Below are 27046 nucleotides of genomic sequence, written 5' to 3'. Positions count from 1 at the left end.
GGTTTAGGTCACGCCAGCAGGTTTAGGACACTTGGTGCAAGAGCCCTTCACCAGGTCAGAGCCAACAACGGCTGTGACAGCTCCCCAGCCTCTTACCCAGCAAATCCAGCCCGGGCCCCTCCCCAGCACAGTGGCTTCTCTTAGGAAGAGGGCAAGAGTTGAACAGGCATGGAGAACTGCTGACTTAATTCCACTGCTAGTAGTGTAACAGCCCATTGAGGCACAGCGTAAGCCTGTATGCTGATGTTAAGAGATGATTTTCAAGGCTGCCAATTGATTTCTCATGAAAAGACAAATTCACAAGAAACTTTTTTGTCAAAAGAAAAAGAAAAATGGAGACAGGCTTGTGTTTCTAATCCAAATGTACTTCTCTTTATTCAAACCAGGGGTAATCACTGGTTAGTGCAAAATGCACCTAAACCTTTTGCCTGAGGGAAATCTACATCTTAACAAGGCCTCCGTTAACCCCTAATGAAATCCACAGAGGATTTGAAAGCATTTGAAGCGCAGCTCTAACACCATGCTTCATAAGTGACTCTGTGCGTCAACAAGTCTGCACCTGCCTTGTTACCAGTTCTATACCATCAGGTAACAAAAGCAAAATACACTCAGTAGATTTCTTTTAACTCCCAGAGTTTCTGAACCATCCACCCCACCACTAATGTCAGGAGTAAGGGGTCACAGCTTACCCCCACTTCCAACAGTGCTAACGGAAACCCTGTTTTAAATTAAAAAATAAGCCAGCATACATAGTAGAAAATTTCTCTTAAAAATTTCACAATCTGTAAATGTATATATTTTTTTTCTTTTAAACATAAAAGTTTACAATATATGGTAAAACAAAGGCTCAGGAAAAATAATTTCAAAAAAAAGAAACCTGAAGTTTTGAATTAAAGCTGAAGACATTTTTAAAACCCTGTAGTTTGAACCAGTGACATTTTCTTTATTTGTGCTGATGGGTAAGAGAAAGGAAAATATTTAAAAACTGCAGTCCAAACACCCACAGCTTTGCCTTCAGAAGCCATCTTCCCCCACCCCACCCCCAAAAAAAAAAAAAAAATGTTGTTAGGTTTTTCTTCCATCAAGTATGTGATTGTCACAAGTTCAGAAGTCTGGGATTCCTGGGTTCGGCTGGTACCAGACATCCCTGTGTGGACAGAATTCCCTGATTGCCAGCCCACGTTAGCGCCTGTAAGGGTGAAATCCTTGCACGTTATGGTTCTGTCCTCGTCCAAACCCACTTCCTCCTGCAGGTGGGCCACTTGATGGTTGCACCGAGGGGCCTCCATAGGGAGGGGGTTGCTGGCTGGGATCAGAGAAACCTTGTCCAAAACCACTCAAGTCTTGTCCATACCCTGGGGAGAAAGGGAAAAAGGCAGCAGAGTCAGCTTCCAGATCACCCACACGCACAACAGAGGCGAAAATTCAAAACCTGGTGCTGCTCCCCTCCCTCCATGCCCAGCCTCAGGAACACACATGTTACGATGAGCAGCAGCTTCCAGTTCTCGCAACTGACCTTACAAATCACCTTCTCTACACAGAACTGAACAGGTAAGCAGGAACAGCATGAATTTTGCCTTCTGAGATAACCCTACCCAGACTGGCAGCGACGCTATCACATTACGGCTGCTCAGAAGCTTGAAGCAGCTTGCAGGTTTGCTGTCAGCTCATTCCAAACATTATTTTTCATTTCTTTGGGTTGGGTTATTAGCTAAAAACTAGCACTGTCAGGCTCAGCAGAGATGAAGTAGCAAGGAATTTTTTCCTGAGACCTCACAGCTATTACACTGCAGCACCTCAGGCTGACTGCGCAGTTACTGGACTGGCACTGCACAGTCAGCTTCACCGTCTTCCCTGGACAGTCAAAAAGCTTCCTTCGCTGAAAAGACACACTGGAGAAGACAATCTTAAATTCCCTTTCAAAAAACCCAGAGTACTTCTGTCCAAACGTTTTATTAACTAATCAGCCTTTTTTTCCAAGGAACACTCAATTCAAAAAACATAAATTGAAACACGAGGGGGCAAAGTTGGCAAAGCAGAATCCAAAAGGCTGAAACTACCGCACCCGTCATATAGTTTAGAGCAGAGCCCTTGGCCCAAAGCTGCCCCTGGGAAGACCCAACACATCTTCCCCCAAAACTCACTGCACAGACAGGCCGACACATATTTGTTGCAAGTTCAAAAAACGAACGCTCCGTTTCAAAAGCTGACACCCTGTTGCTACCACAGATGGTGGCCAACACTCCTAACCCGGCTACAGAGAAGCAGCAGTCAGTAAGCAACCGTAAAGCCCTTCTCCTACGTCCCCTATGACACCAACTGCATCCCAGTCCAGTTAATGTTAAGCCTGAAGAGGTACCGCATCTCAACTGAAGTTTTTATGCTAATGCATGCTGCAAGTTAACATTTATCTTGTTCTTTCTCAGTCTGAGGAACTAAATGCTCCTTGCCTCCTGCCACGTTGTCCTTCTGCCTACTCAGCAAAGCTGCAGCCACCGCTCTGCAACGTAATCCGTGCCAAAGACCGGATTCGGAATAGGTTTAGAGTAAGGAGAATTTGGTGATGGGGAGAAAGGGTGAAGGACTGAAGACTTGCTGGAATTCTTGCTGCCAATACGAAAAGACAACTAGATGTAAATTAAGAACACTGAGAAATTTAATGAAAGTTCCCATAATTAAATACAACTCTTAATCATAATAGTGGCATCGGTGCAAGCCTCTGCTAAGAAAGAAGGTATTAAGAATCCTAATTACTAAGCACATTTCCGCAGTTCTGCTTCTCTCTATGCAGGCTTAAAGCAGGTTTAACTCTCTTAATCCAAAACAAAGTCTCTTAGCATGTCTCCAGTATTTCAATTTCAAGCTCTGCCTGTCTCTCAGGACTTGCTACCACTAATGAGCATTAAAACGCATCTATCACAGGCGTCTATTAGCTTAAAATGCTAATCCAGTTATTTTTTCAGACAGAGATAAGCAGGCAACCAAAAATACAATTTAATTGTTTGCCAAGGGGTGGAGCTCAGAGCAGGAAAAAAACCCCCAAGTTATTCTCACCCTACGCTGCAGTGTTACAACATTAAGTGGTGGAAACAACAGCTCTCAATTTGTTTATCACAAATGAAACCTACAACGTAAACCTGAACGGCCAGACATTTAAGTACATACTGTCTTTGCCCTGCTTTCTTAATTACTGCTGCAGCTCTCGGCTTGCACCAGCGCCTCTGTTCTCCAAGCGAGCCGTGCCAACCATTAGGGTTTTACTCTCCTCGCTTAAAACCTGAGCTCAGTTCAATTACACACGGGGAAAAAGCCTCACCAACGCAGCAGCTTGGGAAGCTAAGAGCAGCGTCATTCGTACCTCAGCTGTGAGTTTTCACTTCAGCCAGCTAATGAACATGAAGAACTGTATTGCCCTTAACTCACGAAAGTAAACATTTGAGTCACGTCACTTCCCCCACCACCACCCTCTTAACAGAGACCCTGCAAGAAACACAAGTTAATTTCCCAAACGCAGATACATCAAGAGCATTGGTTGTAAAGAGGCACCACCTACCTAGGCTTCTCACTGCTCAGCCTGACCATAAGAGTGTAAACAAAGTATTGGCGCGTAGCCTGAAGGGTCTTGAGAATAGGAACCCAGCCCTAGTAAGAAATGAGGAGACCAGGGTGACGAACCCCAAGAGAGCCCTGTACAGAGATAATTTTACAGGGTGAGGGAGACACACCCATGTTAGTATTTCATTTACTTGTGTTTACATTCACCCTAGCTGCAAACATAGCAGCATTTAAGATGTTGTCAAGCCAGGACAAATCTTAAAATGCCATAATGATTAGATAACTCAGTGCCTCTTTAAAGCCCCTAAGCTTTATACATTTATGTAAAGACATGCAGGTCACCCAGACTGCCTATCGTACAGCAACGCTGCTAACAAATTTGCAATCACATGAAGTGCAGAAGCTCCTTTAAAAAGTTTAAAAGATTTTACACATAGCTTTATGAACAGGTGAATGATTCCTTGGTACTGTGGCATATTAAATACCTCCACCCCTGTCAGCACTTGTAACAGCTTTCTACACACTGAGGTGAGAGACTAACTACAGTTGTGGTGTAAACAACTAACCTTCTTAGCCTTCTTCCTCAAAATGCAGAACTACACACCTCTTCCTCCCCCCTACCCAGCACTCTTAAGAGACTAAGAATACCTGAAGTATTTCACTGGCAAAGAGGTTTCCTGGAATATACAAGAGGCAAGTGGTTCCATCCACACCAAATACGGGGACGCCCCCTCCCCAGTTTTTCACAATGTTGGAAAGCAGATTCTTCCTAAACTTCCAACACATCACAAATATCTCCCCACGGAATATAAATGATTGTACATGGACCTATACTTTATTTAGTAGGGTCAACCCCTCTTCAAAAAAGAGTCTGCAATGAGACAAGTTTTGGCAAGATGAGAGAAACTTCCTCTTGAGTCACAAGGGCAAAGCTCACTATGAAAGCAACTCTGTTTATAACAAACAAATCTAAAAACATTTCAAATTCATGAACATGAGATCATATGCTTGCTTTATAAAGACATCTAAAAGGCTGATCTTCCTTCCGAGTCTGTTTTACATTTTTGGAACTTTGAAGAGTATCTATTTAAATAACTTTATGAAGTGTTCATTTTGAAAGAGTTTCTGTAGGCTTCAGAATGAAGACTTCAAATGAAGCAGGCAGGCACTAACACACTTGGAGAATGTGTTCAGGTAGGAACAGTCTTAATCCACGGGCCTACTGCATGCAAAAGTGACACTTCAGAAGTAAAAAATGACCAATTACAATCCCTGAAAAAAAGGCAGTATGCCACAGAGAGCTCTTTGGAGAACACTGGTCAAAACCAGGGCTGAGGGGAAGAACAAGATGAGAATTCCCTCGCAGGTTCCACAGGGAGGAATTGACATTTTACACAGGAGCAGAAGCACCTGTCTTAGCAACTTTCGGGTTGGGTTGGGGTTTTTTTGGTAGTGCTGCCTGCCTGCCTTGAAAATTTTACATCAATGTATTCTATTGGCTATCTGAAACAGTTATCTATATAGCATAATTAAGTTTTACATGCTTCTGACAGAACTGTAACTTGAAATAGACAGGAAAAGAATGGGGGGAAGGGAGGAAAAGGCATGCAGCTTGGATTCTTGTACCCTGTACTGCTTGTCTCTCGATGCTCTTCTTTCTCTTGAAGACTATTCTCTAACCTGATCAAAGTCAGTTACACAAAGTTGACTACAAGCTCTGTGAAGCTTTTGGAGAAAAAAAAAAAAAAGTTTTAACTACAGATTCAGGAAGAGCACAAATCAGTAATTTATCCTACCAGTGCACAAATCTCTGAAGACTATTTCACAGCATATGAGCAATGGTTTAGAGTTAAGAAAATACCCTCTGGCTAGAATACTGCATGACTTAAGGATCGCTTGAAAGCTGGTGGTTGGCATTCCCATCCCGGAGAAAGTGCCTTCAGCATTAGCAAACTGCTTCTGAACACCAACTTTCTACCCCAGTATGAAAAAAAAAGCAGGAAGGGGAGAAAGATCAAGCTGAGTTTATTTTATGTAAGTTACTTACCAAACTGACTATAAGGGAATTCTGGCTGAGCAGTTGGGGGTTTGCTCATGTCCTGAGTTGCCTGAGATGGTGGTGGTGGTGGTGGAAAAGCTAGTGGTGCTGCCCCTGGAGTAGCAGGTGGAGGGGGTACTCCAGGTGGGGCAAACTGGTCAGGTGGAGGAGGTGGAGCACCATAACCAAAACCTGAAACAAGGAAAACACAAAACATGTGAAAAGGCACAGGTAAACACCACCCTGACTTCCTGCTTGACTTTCGAGTACAATACAATTTTTTAGACACTTAGAAGTCTATTAAAACAAAAGTGTTTGTTATCTACAGCTGACCATACATTTACTCTCACACTCTGGCAACCACTGCGCCTAAAAGACCCCACTAACACACCTTCTAACGTGAAAAATCTCACCCCATAGGAAGAGTGCAGCCACATCAGCAGCCAGCAAAGTGAAAGTGATAAAAGTAGGGACCAAACTATGTGCTCACATACATGAGGAGGAAGCCGTATTATTCATCATCTTAGGAGGAAAAAAAAGATATCCCAAACAGTTTCTTTGTAGCAGAACAAGTAACTCTAGATAACTGGGTGCTATTTTGGGCCTTCTCTTTTAAGCCAGGTTTGTGACCAGACTTTTCAAAAGGTGGCCTGACGGAGTAGGTGCTAAAATCCTGCTTACATTTCCAGTGCCAGTGGTGACCTTAAGTCCTTAAGCTCCTCTGAAAATCCCAGCCTGTCTCTAGCCCAGGTCATCATGCAGTAGTCTCTAACTTCTCTCTCAGATGTCATAAAAGGGGTTTACAATAAATGTAGATTTGTTTAGCAACACAGTTTTGAACTAGAGAGTGTAAAGCATTACCACACCCAAGACAAAAAATAACCCAACTCACTGACAAAAATACTTACATAGTTTATTATAGCCCAGAATATAGGTTCTAGGCAAAACCTCTAAAGATAGATGAAATGGGGAGGACGGACATGGAAAATCCACATCCACAGAAAGATGAGAAAAAGCTGAAAACTGGATTTGGTGAAGGACTATACTCAAATCCTGTAGGTCACTTACTAAATGGTGGAGGGGTGCCATAGCCCTGTGGAAATCCTTGTGGAGGTGGGAATCCTCCTGGAGGTGTAGAGACTATGTATGAGGTAAAAGGTGGTGGTGGTGGAGGGGCTCCTCTTCCTGGAGGAGGTGGTCCATATCCACCTAGAAAATGAAAAGAAACCAAGAACCAAAGCGCCTTTAATAACAAGAAGTTGCTGCTCAAGTCAGCATCCTCTAGATGGGGTAAAGCTGTTTTGACAGATTTCAGATGCAGTCTCAGCTTTCTATGAATTCTTACTTTGAGAAATACTACTCCTCCAAGTATCCCTACTGTAAATAATTGCAGTTTAGAATGTAATTCCTTGATAACAAATTAGTGTGGCTGGCAACAGCAGGATGTATGTCAGCTTTCATTACTGATTTGTTAAGAATACACTACCTTTTGTTCTTTCAGGACAAATTCAATCAAGCTTTTAAATGTAAGTTCAATACCACAGAAATGCACAAATCACTGTGAATTCTTAAAGAAACCACACCCCCTCTCAGTAGGATTTTTCTTTTAAAATCGGTCCCATATAATGTACTTACCAATTGCCTGTCCAGCTGGCACCCACATCCCTAAAACAGAACAAAAAAGCGACTTATACAGGCATTGAAGCTTTATGCTATGAAACAGGAATGATTTAAAGGAAGGTTGATCTTGCTCTGGGCTCTGGAATAGGCTGGATATCCTCCCAGCGTCTCTTAAGAGATTTATTTTTATAGTCCAAGGAATAGTCTTGGTCTATTTCTGAATATGCACTTCTTGAAAGACTCCGAATCATTCAGCAAATAACGCATAGAAGAGACAGAGGTCCCCAAACTCCAATCAGATGGAACGTTTAAGAGTTGCAAGCATACCAAGTACAAAAACCTATACTAGTATAAAGAATAAAAACACAGCACACTACACATCCAAAGCATTTTTTATATACTACCTGGTTTATCCTAGTTACTTTTGATGTTTTTAAACCATAAAATCATTATAATCTGCATTCATCGTAGCATTAAGATTGAAAGATAAACGCATTTATGTTTTACATTAATCTTTCCAGTAGATCAGATATCATTTTCTCTACAAATAACCACGTTGAAAATCATCTAGTTTCCCGATTTGCACAGACGCAGATTAGCACATCTATGCAGTGTGTCAAAACCTCAGCTGCAGCCTTCAAGTTAATAAGCTCCATAGGGAAACAAACAATCCTTCCACTGAGGTATCGTCAGCAGTAGCAACAGATGAAACAGTGACACTCCTTTTACCCCCCCAAGGTGAAAGTTTCTCATATCAGAACAAGCAAGTTCTGTTCTGTCAAACAGAACTCGTATACCACCATATTTCTCTGTAAGTTATCAAAACTGTCTTCGGAGGAACTCAGCGCATTTATCCCGTCTCCAAAACCTTGTGTGAATTAGAGCCACCAAACCAAAACATGCGGCTGCTTCTTTCAGCCCTGAAGGGTTCAAGCTAAATCAAGAAAATTATACGCAGTAAGTGCTCCCCTGCACCACTGCTACCCCATAGCCACTTGTTATCTTTCCAGGCTACATTAAGCAATAAAATCCAAAGAGAAGACCATCTGTTTTCCTCTCATCCCTTTTAAATGTTACTTAGAACTTCCTCTGAAACCGCCTCATCCTTGAAAACCTGTATTCCAACAAAAATTTTTGTTAGGGTCTCATGCAAGCCACAATCTCGCAGTTGGAGCCACAACTTGAGCCGCTGAGCTTGCTCAACACCTTCTCCACGTTGCCAAAAAATGTGCCAGAACCAAACCAAACGGGTAAAGCACCACCTGGGACACATGCCAGATTCGGCACAACCCACTGACTTGTGCCCTGTGAAACCAGGTTTTTTGGGAAAAGAAGTGAAGGAACAATCTCGGCAGACTTGGGAAGGTCTGACACGTGGAATTTTAGTTCTGCTCTCAGGAATCCAGCAGGGCAACAGCATTGATAAGCCTGGGAATACCATCATTTGCCAGAAAGCCAAATTACCAGTAAGCTGCAAAGGAGACACCGTGAGACAACTGAAGCTGTACCTTGCGGGCCGTATCCTTGTTGCCAGGTCGGAGGGGGCTGCCCTGCCCAACCGTTGGCAGCACTTGGCATGATCCTGCTTCCCCACTGACTGGCACCAGGCGGCCCTGGAGTTTGGCTTTTACTATCCCGAGGTTCTGCGCGTTTCACCTCCACCTAAACAAACAGAGTCACCATTTAGGAGAGATGGTGTGGGTTAATATACCCCCCTTCCCTTCACACACACCCTTAATTACACTTAAGACTACACTTAGCATCTTATGACTTATGTCTAAATACTTAAATAATTATTAAACTTAAGGCCAGTAATTTAAAATGTTTCTCAGGTACAATATACTTGATGGTAAGATGTTACAAGTCCTACTATTGAGGTATTTCAAGAAAAACATATCCTACAAATCACTTCTGTTTCATCATAGTACAGTTTTCATCGGCTTTAATCTTAAAACAGCAGTACCCTCTTACAACGGCTCTTCACTTAAAAAAGGATAATCTTTTAAATTACTTATATACTAATTTAACATTTAAGGCAGGAGGTACAAAGATGACGTTTGCCGTTAAAAAAGAACTTTGAGTAAAGAGTACGCTCTGAAAAAGGGTACTAATGCTTTAACCATACAAACATGTTTGGGGTTCATTTGAAAGTTACAGTTTAAACCCACCCCATCTAACTGCAATTTCAGCTCTGCTCATACCTGAGAAACACACATTTGTTTGGTTGATTTTTTTTTTGTTTGTTTGTTTTTAAACTTAAGATTTTATTTAAATGTCTAATGGAAGATAAAGACTTACCTTCCCCAGGCTAACGCTTAAAGAATCTCAATTAACTCAAACAATGTCAGAGGGAATGGATGTGATAAGAGAATCTTACATTACATCTAACAAAAAAGTAAACAAACATGCAAGTAATAAAAATGGACAGTTGAGTCAATAAGAAGCAAATCTTCATACTGTGTTAAGTCAGTGACAAAAGCCCTCCTGGTTTTAAAATTAGTAAGCCACAGTGCTTAACTTATTTTATTCAAAGATAAAATGTCCTAGTGTTCCAAGCCATCAAATAAGTGCATTTGACCTACTTAAAATAAGCTGCACATTCAATATAAATCTCTCTCTCAAAAAAAATCCAGATTCTGATTTAATGAAACACTCTCAGCACTCATGCATGCTGAATTAAAGTCTTTTTTATTTTATGATTAATTTTAATGGGTGCCAGAGTACAAAGAAAATAAATCTCAATCATCGATGGGCCTGAGTAGTATGGAAAATAAAGTACTCAGAATTCTTCCTGCCATGTCTTAAAAACCATTCATGTCAGAGAACAAACAGGAAACAGGCACAAGGCAAGGACAAAGCCCCCCACCCCCACCCCACTGCAGATGCCCCAAGGACATTAGACATGACAGTAACCAAATCTCTGTCAGCTGAAGGCCCTTCCAGAGAGGAATCAAGGGAATTTTTCAAAGGACTCAAATTAATGAGTCTTAACACATTTGCCTTGAGGGAATTCAGTTATTGCTAACAAAAGCAGAGTCCTTCTTGCAATTTTAATTTTTTTCCCCTTTCAACAACATATGGATTCATTTCAGCAATACCTTTTTAACTACAAAAAAAAAAAGAGAGATACCATTTTTTAAAGTAGGCATTATTAGTCAATGAAGGAAAGCGGAGTATCTGGAGTTCATTAAGCTATGTGGAAGAATTCCCATTAATTTTTCAGTGCACATTTGGAAGCTGTGAAATGCCAAACTGAGGACTGAAAAATCCCTCTGCAATATTCTTAGTGCTGAGGTTAAAATTCTACACCTGTCTGAAGCCCAGCTTACACCAAGAAATGAGGCATCTCTGTTGCTCCTAGCTAATAAAACACTGCATATTTCTGCTTTTTATGTCATTGAAAGGAAAAAAAAAAACCCAGCAAAAATAGATTATTTCATTTTGGATTGTTTGGGAAACAACAAAGAACTCTGAATTAGCACTACCGTATTCTGAAAGCAGACAGTAAGAGGTGACATTTCTAAGGCTCACACACAGCTCTCCACACTTTTCCAGCACCATCCTTTGTTCCTATTTATATCTAGCAAGCTGCTTTGTGATACGACCTCTCATTTCAGTGGTTCGCCTAAGTACAAGGCGATTCCAAGGAAAGAGCCGAGGATGTATGTAGGATATAGGTAATTCATACACATACCAATGTAAATTTACTGCTGTCAGTACACCTGCTAAGAAATGGGAATGCTCAGCAGCTCACAAGAGGAAAATACTAGTAATCAAGAACATACGCTAATGTTCTTGATTACGCAAGCACGTTTCTTCATTTCCATCATCAGGAAGTCAGCCCACCCCTCAACCTCAAAACAAGTTCACAGAAATAAAAAGCATTATATTCTGCATAATTAACCAAAATTCCACTAACATGCAAGAATGTATCCCCTGCTAGCTAAATAAATGCTTGTGAAGTATCAGTACATAGAGACTTCAAAATATAATGCAAAATTCTACAGCACAATAATTTAAGGAAAGTGACTGTTCGCATGTTGCCTTAAAAATCTATTCACTCTAAGGTCAGCAGTTTTAATGCTTATTTTAAAAACTGTGGATATACTGGAAAGCTGCTAGGACTTTAGATTTACCAGAATTTCCTCTGGTTAATTTTTCTTTAAGAAGTTATTATTCTCTCTGTATAAGACCTGGGTGTCCTGCAACAATTTACTTTGCTTTTAGTGTTCCTTACCCAGTAACATCAAAGCTAGCCTAAAAAATGCCTCCCTATCAAACATCCATTTGCTGACAACACAGTATGAAGATGAAACAACCAGAGGTCACTTAACTGCATTGTGGTTAAATACTATATAGAGTACGTGGGTTTGTATCAAAGTTTCACAGTAAGTGACCCAATTTTTTTAAAAAACCAATCCTTCATGATGTTTTTTTTTTTCTTTTCAAGTTTAAGATTATATAAAGGAGATCGTCTTACACCACCTCAAAATTTGAGTATCAAATACACATCTGAAGGAGTGGTATCTTAAACCAAGCCTTGAACAACTCTGATTTCATTGGGATTCTGATTTTCAAACAGCTCCGAACAACTAACTTCCATCCTTGCAAAACAAAAAAAAGTGCTCAAAACAAAGGCAATCACCATCAATTCATTGGTAAGCTACACTCAGGCAGAGCAACCCCCCAGGTCTGTAAGCACAAGGCCTTACCCAAAACAAAACAGCCCACAGCCTAAGTTCTCAGGCTTTCAAGATCTCTCTCCTCTACGGGCTACAACACAAGCTAACTGCCTCCCTCAACCACTTAAGCAAACTCAGAAGACTTTCCCCACCTTCATGGATAAAGCCTCGAATTTGAACTTACGTGCTCTCCAGCCTATAAATTTTGAAGTTTTATTCACCAGTGAAATTGCTAGTTGCTCAAGACTTGGTTCTTTCTTAAGGTAAAATAAAACTACAACTACACACTTTTTTGCCCATGATGTCGTGAAAATGCATGTTGACAGCCTGGTCCACTGATTGTTCGTCCTCGAAAGTAATAAATCCAAAACCTAGCCAACGACGAAGAGTGAATCAAGGTAGCAGGGTGTTGTGACACAAAACAGGATGATGAACAGTATTAGGGGCGGACCAAGGGTTCAAGCAGGGGTTTCAGATAACCGAGGCTTGTGTTAAATTTTCAAAGAAAGTCAATCTGAGAAAATTGCAATTTACTTCATGTAATTAGGCAATTAATGCCTCATCTTGGTTTCACACATGCAACGTACAAACTCAGCTTGTTAACTATCTTTTAATTTGATTTTATTCCTAACCTACCTACCAGGAAATGGGGAAAAAAAAAAGTACTCAGTTATAAATCTAACTGTGCCACAATTAAAAACAAAATACTTGTGGGACAGTGGATTAAAGTCAAGTTGCTGCTCCTATCTTTGATTCAGACTAGGTTCCCAAGGAAAACCTATTATGTCCCTGTTCCCCAAAGCTGCAAAGCAACTTCCTCCCATCCCTTCTCCCACCTTCCAATTAGGGAATATTTCCCATGGAAAATAAGAACGTTGTCTTTGAAATGTAGCTGTTAAAAGCATGAAAAATTTTACCACTCCATGGATGAATGAGAAGCTTCAGAAACTAACAACCTAGATCAGAGGTTCTCAAGTTTTCCACACCTTAGAAAAAGCACAACAGACGTTACTCCTTCCACACACAACAGCCCCTGCCAACTAAAGAAGTGTTGCTTATACAGAATGCAGTTAACTTGCCATCAAATCCCTTAATCTGTTTTATTTCTTGTATTCCCTGCTGGTTTTCTCTTGAAAAATCTATGCAACACTTTTGAGTCCCTCTTTTTGCCCAAGACATTGCTACTAACTGCTCCAGATCCCCAAGGGTGGCTCATTCCCTTCTATCTGACCACAGCCCTCAGTGGTGGTGGCTCAGCTGAATCCAGCAGCTTTTTAAAAGGTTGCAGGGGAGTGTCTGATACCTGTAGAAGACACTGGAGAAAAAAGGAGACAAAAAAAAAAAAAAAAAAAAAAAGAGGAAAAAAAAAAGAGGCAAAGCCCCAGGACTAAATCACTTTCTGAGGTTACACTTTGAGAACCCCTGCACTTAGGTTGTAGCTGCTGATACTGCCGAGAGAGTGGCAAAATAGTGGTTAATTTCACAGAACGCAGAGGCTGGTTCATGCCATCAACCACTCACTGCTGGTGTTACAACCAAATCCCAGGAAAGGTAAGAACACATGCAGTACATAAATTGTGCCATTCTTTATATTAGCTAACGGTAGAGCAATAAAAATTAGAAAGAAAAAACGAGGTGCGGCATCAAAAGCATATGGAACATGGATGCATTTCTGCTTTTCTGAAACCCAAGATTTCCCCCTTGGTTTGCATTTTGCTTTGCAGCTAGTGCTGACAGCAGCCATATATTGCTCTAAAGCGTTAAACAGAAATACAGTATCTATAACAGTTAATGTCTCTCTAAGCTTATCCAACTCGGTTGGGTAAGCCCAAAGAGGCCTATTGTAGAGAAAGTTTATATATAAAAAAATACACAAAGATACAGGCCAAAATAGATTGCAGCAGGTCAAATTCTGCTGTCAGCAACAAGAGCAAAAGACATCACTAAAATAAACTTAAAATAAAAAGGAAAAAACTTAGCATTTCCCACACACAAGAGACTGGCAGTATAAACGAAGTTTTGTTGACCTGTGATGAAAGCAGCCTCAAAACTGAGAGCAGCATTTCATCACAATATATTTGTCTGACGTTAACTAGAAATCTAAGTATTAGAGCCAAAAGAAAGGTATTTGTATTTAAATCACACATTTAGTATTACAGCCTTTATCTAAAAAGACATGGGGAAGAAAAACAACTGATTCCATCTACATAGGAAGGTTGCTCGTTTAACTCAATTCCAAGAAGACCGAAGGAGAGGAATAGATTGTGGTAAGGGGATGGGGGTTGGAGGGGGAGAAGGAAGGAGGATAAGAGGTCGTTGAGGAAGCCAGTAAAGGGAAAATAAATATAAAAAGGGGGGGGGGGGGGGGGGGGGGGGGCAGTTAAAAGGGTCAAACACCACAAGATAAGGAACAGTGAAGAAATCAGAGTACAATACAAAGCAAAATTCCCAACAACATGAAATTTTAAATACAGTAGAAGTGATGAAGTCTGTCATCCAGTAGCTTTATTTTTTGAAGGACACGACTTTACTGAAGACTAGAGAAACTAATTGCATTTAGCAGGAATCCAAGTGGACTACTAAACACAACAATGACGCTGGTTTGCAGCCAAGGGGGAGAGGAGAACAAACACAGCAAGAACCTGTAAATTACTTCACAGTTGTTGGTTTAGCCAAGAATAGAATGCATGAGAAGCAGAGGCTCCACAGCCACTTTTTCTTTTAAGATGTAACAAGGTTGGCTGCATTTATACTTGGGACTGTGAGAAGAATTTTGATGAAAGCACTGCTTGCAGGAGAGCTAACAAAAGTAGGTAGGGACTTTGCGAGTAAGCAAAGACAACTCGGGTACTCGAAGACACAGAGCCAGCTTCTCAAGGGCATCACTGTAGATCTGACACTAACCGATAATCTGGTTCCCAGCGTTCTTGTGAGAAGCTGAAGGTAGACGAAGGCTGCAGGGATTAGTAACAGGTATAGTTTTTCCCTCCTCCTACCAGCAAGCTAGTAAAATGACATGCGGTTCAAAAATGCAAGGATGGTAACGTTAACGGAAGAACGCAAAATTCAGAACAGTATGAGTAGAGGATGGCAGTGAACTGGCCTTTTAAATTTTATAAATATACAGTCATTTAGGTATCATGTTAGAAGGGCAAGTGTATAGATTGAGTAGCACTCTCTGCAACAGAATACAGAGCAGAAAGAGAAAGCAAGAGAAAATGTGTTCTGGGATGCATGACCAGGAGTACCAAATCCAAACTACGAGGAATTTTTCCTAACACACCCCCAGGGACTAGGCAAGGCCATTTTTGGAGATGACTGTTAGTTACCACGCTACATGAAAGAATGTAACAGAACAAAAATGAAAGCCAGAGCATCAGGATTCAAGAACCCTGTTTAGGAAGTCAGATGAATTAAGGGAGAAAGTATTCTGCAGGACATCTGCACACAGGATGGAGACAGATACAGCTTTTCAAACCTGTTGCACATCTGTCACTTCTGCTGTAAGCTACCAGCTATTAAGTGGACCCAAAGCCCTCTTTATTAACTTTTTTTTTTTTTTAATAGCTTTAAGCAGAGAAGCCATTAATTGTGACTAGGATTAACCCAAACCAGGCATGATGGTTTTAGTACCTTTTGCTCAGAGGCTGTAAGGCTGGGATATTACAAAGATCTAGATGATACAATAATTACTGAAATACTTCAGAACTTCGGCCACAAATTATATTCCGATATCTTTGTCTCCACTGCCTCCTCTAGTTAAAAATCAGACGCTCTAGAGCATTTCAACAGATGAATTTAAGTTCTGCTTAAATAAAAGGTGTCTACTGAAAGACAGTTAAGATAGCTCAAGCAAGAAAACAAAAAAACAAATATATTGAAACTTCGTTTACACTCCAATATAAGACAAAGCCCGTCCCTCCTCTGACTGTGGAACTGGCCTGTACCTCTGTGATAAATTATCACCTAGAGAGAAGAAATCTAAAGAGATATCGTTAATCACAGTCAAACAATTCACAGAGAGAAAATAAAAAAAAAAAAAGAACTTACTTAACATTACCATACTTTACTATGAAACACTTAAATATGTCACTAAATGTATGTCTAAATTAAAAATAAAACTAAGACTTAACAGCTTAATAAATATGAAATGAAGAATATATTTCTTAATAATGAGTCAGAAGAGAAATGAAAGTTCAGATGGCAAACTATTCTCTAGCATGTAGAACATGCTACAAGGTGGTCAGTGCAACTAAGCTTCACGTATTTAAAATATTGCCTCTTAATTGTCAAACAGATGACAGATGCAATGGAAGGTGGATGACATGAAACTTGCTTCATATTTTGACCAAAGGTTACCAACTTGATTAAATAGTCTAGTGAAACTCCCAGTTCTTTTTTTTTTGCCTCCCCTTTTAGAAAGTAGCCTAGCATACACGGATTATATGTCCCAATCAAAAAATATATACATATATTTCAGAATTATTTTATGTAGTTTTTATTTAATTGTAAGTGAAGCCATTTAAACAAAACAAAAAGCATATAGTGGATGGATTCTGCTCTAGTCTCATGTTCAGAAGTCCGCTGGAGTATCCCCCCCATGCAATTACAGACATCAACATACCTTTCATGTGGAATAGGAGGGAAGTCTGCTCATTTTTTTTCCCCTCCTTAAGTACCTTAAGCCACAGGAGCGGCTTGAGAATCAAATTTCATTCAACTAAAAAAACTAGGAAAAAAACCCATAAATGAACATGAAACATCTGATGTTTAAATGCACAGATATCAACTAAAGCTGTAGGTGAAGAGTCTAGAGCTGAAGTGATATTTGCCCAGTGAACTATTCTTTTTCCTGAGGCAACATAGAAAAAAAAAAAAAGTCTACCTTTTCTGATGGTGTGAAATAGTTTGCCATCTGACTATAGGAGAGCATGAAGAAATTTCAAGGACAAACTAGATCAGCCTTTACCTCGGGGCCTCTGTTTCTCTGCGTCATAGATCATTACAACTTCAGTGACCTGGAAGAGAGAAGGGAAATTCTACTAACTGTGCTACCAGGGGAGTGTTATAAACAGTTACTACAGGCTGGTTTCCCGCACTCTATCCACAAAGCACAATTAAATGCTCAATGTAGCCATTAATATCAGACTGTCCTAGCACAGTGTAAACAAATTGGGAATACTGATCTTTACAGGAGTTTTAAGAAAAGCCTGAGTTCATCTGTTCTGAAAAGTTGCTACACTGTGGCTTTTTAAGGTCTCATCACACTTAAATTTTTAATGTAGCATTAAGGTCACTACACTGTTTATACCCACACTATAGCCTACAAAAAAAAAAAGTTTTCTGTTTTTCAACATACTATTCATCAGTGTAGCTTCTTAAAAGATTACTTTTTCCATTTTTAAACATTTTCATTCTCATCATGAAAAGCAGCTTTAACCCCAAACACATTTAAGAATTTGCACAGCTTCTCTGAATTACTTACTTGAATATCAGTGTGGCACAGAGTACAATTTATAAATTCATGCTTTATGTAGCATTACAAAAAATATTGTAAGTTATGGATAACCAGTATCACTGTGATTCTAACTTAAAAAAAAAAACACACACACACAAAAAAACCCAGAAAAGGCACTGTTTGAGGGCTTCAAGATTTTTTTCAGAATAAGCACCAGTTTGAGCTACAATTTAAACAAAACCAGAGATATAACATTTATGTCAAAGGCAATATTAAAACAGTCGAAAGGAACTACCTTTAAATGTCTTGGTGCAGAAAAGTGGTCACAAAATGTGTATGACCTCATGGCATCACATCTTCACCTTCAAGTCAATCTTCCGATACTTTTTACTAGAATCTCCTGAATTAGCTTAAAATCTGACACAAATTCGCCTTTTACTTACAGCTAGAAAACATAATATAGACTCTCCAATCTCTATACTATTGTTAAAGTTCTACTACTTACTTTTAAAGGCACCTCACTTAATGGCTGCTGCCTTCTATACTTGGTGGAACATAACCCTGTATCTCTCCAGCCATCCAGAGGTCAGAATTGGAAAGCCAAAAGTCTGTGAGGAAGAGCTTTTAGAAATTATGCTCCACAGCTGTGGAACATGCTCCCTCATTTTTATTTACAAATCTACCACAGCCTTTCCACTAATGAAACAGTTGTTAGCCACTGCCTTTTATATTTTAAAAAAATTATCTGAATCAAAATTTAAATACAGTACTGTTATAAACTTAGCCACTGGAGAAAGAATCAGCAAATCCTTTACTGCCACTAAGAAGATATTTTAGAGAAAGGTGATTAAAAAAAAAGTATCAGAATAACACGCTAAATGCCACTCAAAGATGGCACGTTCACATCCACTGGCACAGTCTTGAAGTTTCTCACAGTTACTCACAGCTGAATTCACTAATTTAGTTCAATAGTTTACCATCTTAAAGAGGCAATGATAGTTGTGATAAATGGGTATTAAAATTAAACCAAAAAAAATCAGAAAATATAGTCATTTCAGTCTAAGGTTACAAACTGAATTAAAAACAGGTGCATAACATGAGTAGTAGTTTGTCTCTAGAACAGAGGTTCTAGGGACAAAAGAACTCATTTGATTCCAGAGGATGACTCAAAAGCAACTACTGTTACCAAAATAATGGCAAGAGACTGCAGAAATTAACCTATCTGTACAGGTAGTCAGAGACTAGGATCTTGGGACATATTCGCTGTTCCCAAAAGATAAAAATTCAACAACAATTTTTTAATCACCAAGCTGTAAGTTATCAATTGAAAAAGAGAAAAAATTATTCTTAAGCCAACTCAGCTCAGGTGTTTTTGCAAGATGGGACAGAATAATGCATCAGGTAGACTTAAACAAGAGGAGACAGAAGCAGCAAAGTCAGTTATGTATCGAAGCAACAGATTTTTGACAAACGCAAGATACATTTCGAGACGATGAATGTTTACTACACTTTATCACAAAATGCTTCAGTATGTCCTTACAGCAGTTTGTCTAAATCAATCCAAAATTTGAAAGCTTGACAAAATCTGAGAAAAGGCAGTGGGGAAGGAAAGCATCTTGCAACCAACTGATAACTGCCATCATGCTGAATGACTCACCACTCCGAATTTCTTGAAGTATTCCCTGAGCTCTGTCTCACCACAGTTATGAGGAATCCCACCAACAAAAATTTTATTTGATTTATTGTTATCACTCCTGGATCCTTTCTGCTAAATCAAGGAGGAAAAAAATTCAGTCAGAAGGACAATAAAGTTGACTACTTCTATCATTTAACACTTAAACATCAATAATAGTCTCTTGCAAGTTGAGGGGGAGCCATGTCCAGGCTCGAAGTCTCCCAGTCATTAAAACGAACCAACTGCATGTTGAGAGCTCAGAAATCTAGTGTTTGCAGTTTTAACCCAGTCTCAGTTTTCTGATCTTCTGGAGAACAATGGGCTGTGTTCTGATGTCATTTACTGATTTAATAATGAAATCATATTAACCTGCATGGTGTGAAGTAGGCTGGAAGAAAGCATCAGTCCTGCGAGTGTACTTCCACATGTTTCAAGATCTGAGGAACTCAACTAAAAACACTGCTAAGAGCTTAAGAAAATACCACACCCACAAACCAAGTCTGACACAAACAAAATGTTTGTTAACACTGTATTGTACATGGAGTCTTACCATGGAAATCTAAGTAAAAGACAATTTTCAGAAATAAAATTTACACTCGAGGCCTGCATACCAACTCCTGATCTTAAAGCATGGATATAATCCAAGGGAATTCAATTAAGCTGCTAGCAGGTAAGCCGAAACTTGGAAAACAGGCAGGATACACCAAGTATCTTTCCTTACCCATCCTTCCTTCGGTCGTGTCCTTTCTGGTTGCATCCCCCTAGGTGTACATGGCTTTGGATCAATCTGGAAGAAGTTCCAGTTTGGTCAGATCTCAGTGTGCAGAATATGGTTCTAAAACAATGGCAGCTGACACAGCACTGCTGAAATCCAGCTCCTCAGATCAAAGCTACTGTCAATATATCACTTCTACAACGTGACACAAATAATTGAGTTAAAGCTGTCTTACAATAAACAATTAAAACAAACAACCAGGTAACTTTTACACTATCCAGTCTGCAAATAAGCAGCCAGAATTTACAACAGATCTCTAAAGCAGTCTGGAGCAGAAAGTTCTGAAGCAGAAAAAATAAAAACCACAAAAGCAACTTACATTTCGGCCATCTAATGTATGAGGTCTACTGGCCAGTACTGTTCCCACACAGTTGGGATCTTTAAATTTGACAAATCCAAATCCTCGAGACTGGTTTGTTGTTTTGTCTTTCATTATTACACAGTCTACAACTTCTCCATATTGGGAGAAGTAGCTACGAAGAGTTTCTGTTAAAAAAAAAAAAGCATGTATTAAACAGAACCAGATAAGAACTTTAGGCTGTGTTTGCAATTATGAGGCAAAAGATAAGCCAACAGCTAAACAAATTCAAACTCATCTTCTGAAAACTATTACATTTTACTTCCTCTAAACAAATGGTATATAATGGTTTATTTCTACCCATGCAGAAGGAAAGCAGTATCGTAGGCAAAGCAACGATCAAAAATTGTCATCTTCTGAGGATTGACAAAAACTTCAGTACCAAACACTGATGGAAAATATAAACCCAAAAGTGATGAACACATATTTGAACTCTCTCCACAGAAAATATTATGCATTAATAGAAGAAGGCGGCAGTACAACCTCATGCAAACCTTCCTACCACAGTACTGTCTGTTGAAAAGCTATGTCTGTACATTGTTTTGCTGCTCACAAAGGCCTGGCTCAACGACTGTAGAATACATAGCTTACCTTGCGTCGTACTCCAGTCCAAGCCACCCACAAACAGTTTTCTGCAAATGAAGCATACAGCAGTTTTAGGATGCTACACAACAGATGCTTCCACCTTATTTAAGACAGATGTCAGCTAATTCTGAAGAGGTCTGGCACTACTGAGGCCTCCAAAAGATACTACAAAGTCCGTTCCTCACCAGAATCCACTATTCTTTGTGACAGCTACTTTCCGTTTCACGAAGATTCACATAAAACTGAAGCATCTGTTCTGTGTGCCACAAGCATGAACAGAGACTGTAAGCTTACTACAGGAACACATTTTATTATTTTATGCAAAGAGAGGACAAAAATATCAGAAAAGCCCAGGTTCCTCCAAACTTCTTATCTCCAGATACTTGAGAAGGGAGCATTGCTTTGAGAAATCATTACAATAGCCAGAAGGCAAAAAACCAACGCAGAACATAACAGTAAGTACATTTACCTGCTCTTTTGGGGCAGAAAGGAGTTCTAGCATGGAACACTTCATAGTTCAGGAAAGTATTTGGAATTTGAAAAGTTACCCAAGAACAGAGTTATAAAGTCATTTTACCTGGTTAACCCCCACCCTCGAAGTTAAAAGGGGATGTTTGGACTCCTGTCAAGGACTGGATCATCAGCTCTATGTTACTTACAGAACTCTGAGAACCAGAAGAAAACAGCTGCAGGGTCCATGTAGTTCCAATTTAAGGATGAAAACAAAATCCAAAACTTCTGAGATAAAGCAAACTGACAGAAAGCCAGACATCCTAGTTTAAATACCCAAGCCTGTTCCATCAACCGCTCTAATCCCAGACCAAGGATCAAGAGATGTATATAGTCTTGCATTAGGCCTCCAAAACCAAGACAGAAGAACAGCTGGGCTCTCCTACATCCATTTGCTACCTAACACTGAATGTTACCAGAAAGATAACTGCCATTCAAAATTAGTTTTAAAAGTTATTCTACAAAAATACACTCACAACACAGCTGCTGCAGCTCTTTCTTAACACATATTGTAGCAAAAGTAACACCAGACTGAAGTTTGCACACTTCACGTTACCATCCCCTACATTTACAGATACTACCAAATGAAAAAGAATGCCAGCAGTTCAAGTTATTTAATACTGACTTACAAATAAGCAGCAACATAAGAGCGCCTGTCCTGGGATGATGTGGCTGACTTTCACATGCCAGAAAGTCAAAGCCCAATGGGAATCGCAGCTAAAGAAACAGACTCCACGGGAGGGAACGTTGAACTACATGCAACGGTCGGATTCAGGCATCACTTGAAATTTCTGTACTTGTTCTCTAGCTGCATAATTGGGTAAAACAGAAAGCATTTGAGTTTTTTCCATCCTCAGATCAAAAAAGCTTAAGTCAGCCCTCAGGCTTCCTTGTGTTCTCAAAGTACTGTCCTGGTAAAGAAAAGTCCTTAAACTGCTGATTAAAACAAACATAAACCCTTCATCCATTCCTTTTATGTGCTACTCCCTTGCTCACCTACAAAGATGAGTCAGAATCGCTTTTGTCTACCATTATCTTCTAGTTCAGTGAAAGCAAAAGTAGAACTACCAGGTTCAAGTCTAAGATAGAAGGCAAACTCATAGGGCAAGAACTAAATAACAGAGGAGCACTAATTCAGCAATTAGTTGTGAAATCATTTTACAATCTAGTTTAGAGATATCTCCAAATAGATGAGAAAGTCATGGCTAAAACCCAAACTAAACTCCATGCTTAAAACCGAAGACAAGTCCGAATCAACTCATCTTCTAGAAGAGCATCCAAATCCGTACCATTTCGTGTTAGAGCACACCGAAGTAGCTGGGTAAGTGCACAAAGAGGAGCAGGGAGATGAGACAGACTGCCTACTTTGCAATTCTTTATCTATGTTATTGTGTTACAAAACTTCCATGCAAAGTAATTTACTCTGTAATTAAAGGTTAGTTCAAAGCCACCTCAACATTTGGCCCTTTTCAGCAAGAAGCACCAACTCAAAAGGTCTTCTGTTAATAGTTTTATGGGTCTGCACAGACAAGTGCTGGGAATAGCGTAGCTTTGGAGGATACCCTCTGTTTCTCTTATCAGTCCCTGAAGAGAGGAACCATACTCTGTTTTGTCTTCTACTCGCCCTCAGACATATCCTAATACAGCTGAGCTGAGGCTGGGAATTGGTGCACCTTCACTTCAATGGGGAAAGTTGAAATTCTCCTTAAAAAAAAAATAAACTAAAACTTTCACCCTTTCACCTGCTTTTTTCAGGAGCAGCTAACCGCAGTAAGAAAACCGCCCCATCACCACCACCACCTCCCCAGTCAGTAAGCTGTGCTAGCACACAGGGAACATCAGTGAAAGGAAAGCCTCGCAACAAGAAGGTCCTGCACAGCAGGACAGCTTGCAGATGCAACCAGCAGTCCCTTCCCAATTCATTTCTCTGTGATACGGCACCATGTCCTGTCCCTTATACAACAGCCAACAGTGACTAAACCAATCCCAAGAGTGCAGGTGTACTACATGTGAAAACAAGGGGTGACTAAATTCAGTATTACACAGCACCTACAAGTCTTGTTCCATCCAGGCAAATTTTATTCCTAAATCACTATTTGAGAGGTGATATAAGCTTTGACTTTAAGAAAAAAGACCAACTGTTAAGCACAGATCAAAGCATCTTCTTCAGCAGGCTAGAAAATAACTTAACTGGTAATAGGCAAAGAAAGTACAGCCCTCACAGTACTGCAGAAGACAGCGGTTGCATCTGTTCTTGCATTATGATAATGCATCTGATAATAGCACAAGCAGGACATTACATCCATTATCAACCCTCTCTGAAAGCAGGCCTGTTTTCTACTTGCATGTTTCATGATGATGAAGTTTTTCTCAAGGGTAGGAAAACCCCCACCTCCCTCCGCTGGCCAAGAGCTCACTCCCAGCAGCAGTTCAAGGAGCTTATTCAACACCAGCCAGTTTTTAGCAACAGGTCATTTTCCAGTAACAGCCAAATTTCACCCAACAGTCGTCAGCACACTCAGACTCCCTGGTAGCTTCCACAACTGTTGCTTTACATTGCGCCTCCACACAAATCTGTGTGCTCTTACTTTTCCTAAACAGCACAAGAAAGTTCTGTAAGGAAGTGACTATTTCCTAATAGCAAAGAAAAAAATAACTGATCTAATGTTATATTCCAATTAAAAGTTTTGACGTAGCCCGTGACTGTGTGTTAGCTACATTTTCTAGGCCAACCACATTTGGGATTATTTTATTTTTTAACTAAATTTGATAGAGTGGTATGTAAGATCAATCTAAAATACTAGCTGCATTCTGACAAAACATCAAGTTGTCTGCAGGGACAGAGGACTCCCCACAGTTAAGGTCATTGAAACCTTCCAATGCCATCATTAATTATTTGTAGCCACCCTACATACATTTAAACCAAAAAAAAGTTGGGTTGCCTAAGGTCAACTACAGCAGCTGTATGTAAATACATGGCTCCTATTTATATGCACACTATAGAATGCCAAAAGCCAGGACTACCCTGCCTTTAACTCCTCCAGGGACTGGTTTGAACACACTGAGCAAATGCAAGAATTAACTATTCCCTACCTAACACAAAAATCTAGATGCAGCATTGTACTGGACGAGCAGCTGTCAGATGCAAAACAGCTGTATGAAGTAACACGAGGTGAGTGTTCATTTCCCTGCACACAACTTGCATCATCAGCCCGCTGGTAAGGTCTTACATATGCTGCCTCCTAGAAGTTTTTGTTCCAACAGTTTATGGGCTGGTGGTTATTAAAATCATGCTATCAGTTTCAGCCTGCTGAGATCACTGTCCTCATACCTATTTGCACCACCCTCAAAAATGCACACCTCAAAAAAGCTAGGTATTTATAGACCATAGTGTTAGAAGGATGCTGTAGTCCACCCCCAACAGAATGTAAAGCAATTTCCCAGCACAAGCCTGGTGAAAACACAAAACACTAGCCCGTTTCTTTCGGCAAGTCTGTCTTTCCACCGCGAGCTGTGCAATGGTGTGCACAGTACACCAGCCTGTGAAAGGCATCAGCAGACAGAGCACACCTGAGGCAGCAGCAGCAGTATTCCTCACAGCGCTTGGATCAGGAGCGGGAAGCAGAATAATGACTCTTCAGAAGCTGCAGTACGTATAAGTTTTAAGCAAGTTTCACAAAGCCACATGTTCCACTTCAGCTATTTCCTGATGAAATTTCACTTGCTAATTTACTCTTTTCTCCCATAAATGTTATCCATCACTGAAGCAGATAATCCCAGAATTAGTAAAAAAGCATGCACAGGTATTTTAAAAGTGCTGAAACTCAACAAAAGCACAAACTCTTTGCCTACATAAAATAATCCGGCAGTTTGATTAGCATCTATCATTTCTCTTAGTGCAGTCCCAGTCATCTACATGCTGCTGGACAGAAGGATCTCAAGCTCCGCACCTCTCCTTCACCCAAAATAGTCCCAAGTCCTAATTACAGCAAATAACACTCGCAAAGCCCTACCTACTCATACCAACACGACTGCAAGGCCTATGGCCTTTGTTATTTCTTCTTCACTTAAAATCTGTCTAGAAAAGCGGTTAAATTTGTAACTTCCTATTAACACTTGCATCTCACAACAGCTTTCAAAACAGAACTTCCTTCACCCAACCATAGGCGGCTGCTGACCAAAACTGAGTTCATTCTGTGCTTTCTCCTTTCCATTCGAGCACTTTTGGAGGAGGAAAAAAAAGTAAATTACGGTTTCTGATTAAAATCCAAGCCTTTCAGATCCAGTTAAACCTCAGAAGGATCAAAATTAAGCAGTCTGCAACTGGGACAGTGCCCTGTGACAGCCAGTCCTGTTCAGCATGAAAGCTGACAATATTTCCCTAAGTCACTTGCAGCCTGCAAGAACAGCAGCACACAGAAGTCTGCTCATCAGGTCTTTCCTAAGGCACTAGACAGTGACTAAGGCCCAGGACCAAATAAAAACACTTTCAGAGCAAATCCCACATATTTAAACATGCCTCGTGCAATATGTGTGTTCATAGCAGCATGTCCTGTTCAAAACAGTTACCCTGCCTCTCCTATTTTTAAGACTGTACAAATTAAGAACGCGCACAGTCAATAAGCGGCTTACTACACGCCAGAGAGAGACAGGACAAGAACGGTGACTGGTTCACATCTGCTCTAGTTTCAAAAAAGGTGATCAGTTATGATGTGCATATTCGATGCCAAAACTTGTAGCGGAAGCGGAGCAGACAACCTTTTTATTTTATTTTTGCCGTTTTCAGGACTAACGTGCCAAGCCTGCAGTCTCCTAATTGAAATGCCACTGGGCACTGAAGTATTATGTACTTCAGTGCCCAGTAGATAATGTGCAGAAGAAATCTATAATACTGAACACATCTCCGAAGGATTAGAGCCATCAGTTTGAAGAAGCCAAAAAAAAAAAAAAATATCTCTGGAGAGGCTCTGGAAAACCCGACTGAAGCGCAGCTTGCAGCTAGCGGGTGGCATCCGCCAGCAGAGGAGAAGTTTGGAGGGCAGCTACCCGCAGCGCAAGGGCTCCCCTGCAGCACGGGGGAGGGAGGCGAGGGGCGAGCGGTGGCCCCCGGCTGCCGCCTTTGTCCTGCCGCCCCCCCGCCCATCCGTCTCCCCCCCCCCACCTCGCCAGGAGCCCCGGCCCCACCGGGGACACGCGGGGCAGCACCGATGAGCCCCCGGTACAAAGTCCCCGGGGGTTCACCACCCCTTCCCGTCGTTAACCAGGGGAGAAGGGGCGGGGGGGGGGGCGGGGGAGCCTGTGCACCCCCCCGGCGCGGGGCGGCGGGCTCCCGGGAGCGCGCGGGAAGCGCCGCGGGTGACCTTGGGCCGCGCGCACCTGCCGCCGCAGCCCGGCGCGGGCCGGTCACGTGACGGGGGGGGCAGCCTCCCGGCCCGCAGGGGCCCAGCATGGCGGACGGGCCCGGCGGCGGACACCGGCCAGGACGGGACTTCCCCCCCACACACACCACCACCTCTCCCCGCACGGCGGGAGCCCCGGCGCGACCCTCGCCTCAGGGTGCAGGGAAGGGGGGGCGGGACCGGACCCCCGCCGCTCCCCCGGCCCGGCGCCTCCTCAGGCGGCCGCCCCCCCCTTACCCGATCTCGTCGGCGCCTCCCACGCTGTTCATGGCGGCGGCTCCTCGGCGGTATCCGGGGCCGCGCCCGGCTCCTCTCTCCGGCGGCGGCGGCACCAGCGGCAGGTCGTGAGGCTGCGGGCGGACTCTCCTCGCCGGTCCGACAGTCCCCCGTT

General features: G+C 41.3%; 1 protein-coding gene across 5 annotated transcripts; it reads right to left on the bottom strand.

The window, feature by feature from the left end:
• Positions 1-344: 344 nt before the first annotated feature.
• Positions 345-27046, bottom strand: DAZAP1 (DAZ associated protein 1). 5 transcript variants are annotated; one of them, XM_040590652.1, is made up of 13 exons: positions 26893-27046; positions 20753-20793; positions 20123-20289; positions 19750-19815; positions 19011-19121; positions 16865-16913; positions 12184-12266; positions 8722-8875; positions 7229-7258; positions 6662-6802; positions 5603-5785; positions 3554-3642; positions 1274-1355 (listed from the first exon to the last, which is right to left on the bottom strand). In XM_040590652.1, exons 1-12 carry the CDS (start codon positions 26922-26924, stop codon positions 3563-3565), a joined length of 1137 nt encoding a protein of 378 aa, XP_040446586.1. In that variant the 5' UTR covers positions 26925-27046; the 3' UTR covers positions 1274-1355; positions 3554-3562. The 5 variants fall into 5 exon arrangements, with proteins under 5 accessions (XP_040446584.1, XP_040446585.1, XP_040446587.1 ...); XM_040590650.1 differs by lacking the exon at positions 3554-3642 and having other exon boundaries at positions 345-1355; XM_040590651.1 differs by lacking the exon at positions 3554-3642 and having other exon boundaries at positions 345-1355; positions 19011-19118.

Source organism: Falco naumanni, chromosome 4, assembly GCF_017639655.2.
Source record: "Falco naumanni isolate bFalNau1 chromosome 4, bFalNau1.pat, whole genome shotgun sequence".
In the NCBI taxonomy this organism is placed as follows: Eukaryota; Metazoa; Chordata; class Aves; order Falconiformes; family Falconidae; genus Falco; species Falco naumanni.
Note: the sequence above shows the minus strand (reverse complement) of the source record. Positions and strands in the feature narration are given on the sequence as shown.

Excerpts from the sequence above, each read along its gene's own strand:
- DAZAP1 (XM_040590650.1), bottom strand. The coding sequence starts at position 26,924 with ATGAACAGCGTGGGAGGCGCCGACGAGATCGG. Across the intron at positions 20,794-26,892 it reads GGAGGCGCCGACGAGATCGG|AAAACTGTTTGTGGGTGGCT; the intron begins GTAAGGGGGGGG and ends CTTCATTTGCAG. Across the intron at positions 5,786-6,661 it reads TGGCACCCCTCCACCATTTA|GTTTTGGTTATGGTGCTCCA; the intron begins GTAAGTGACCTA and ends TCCTTGTTTCAG.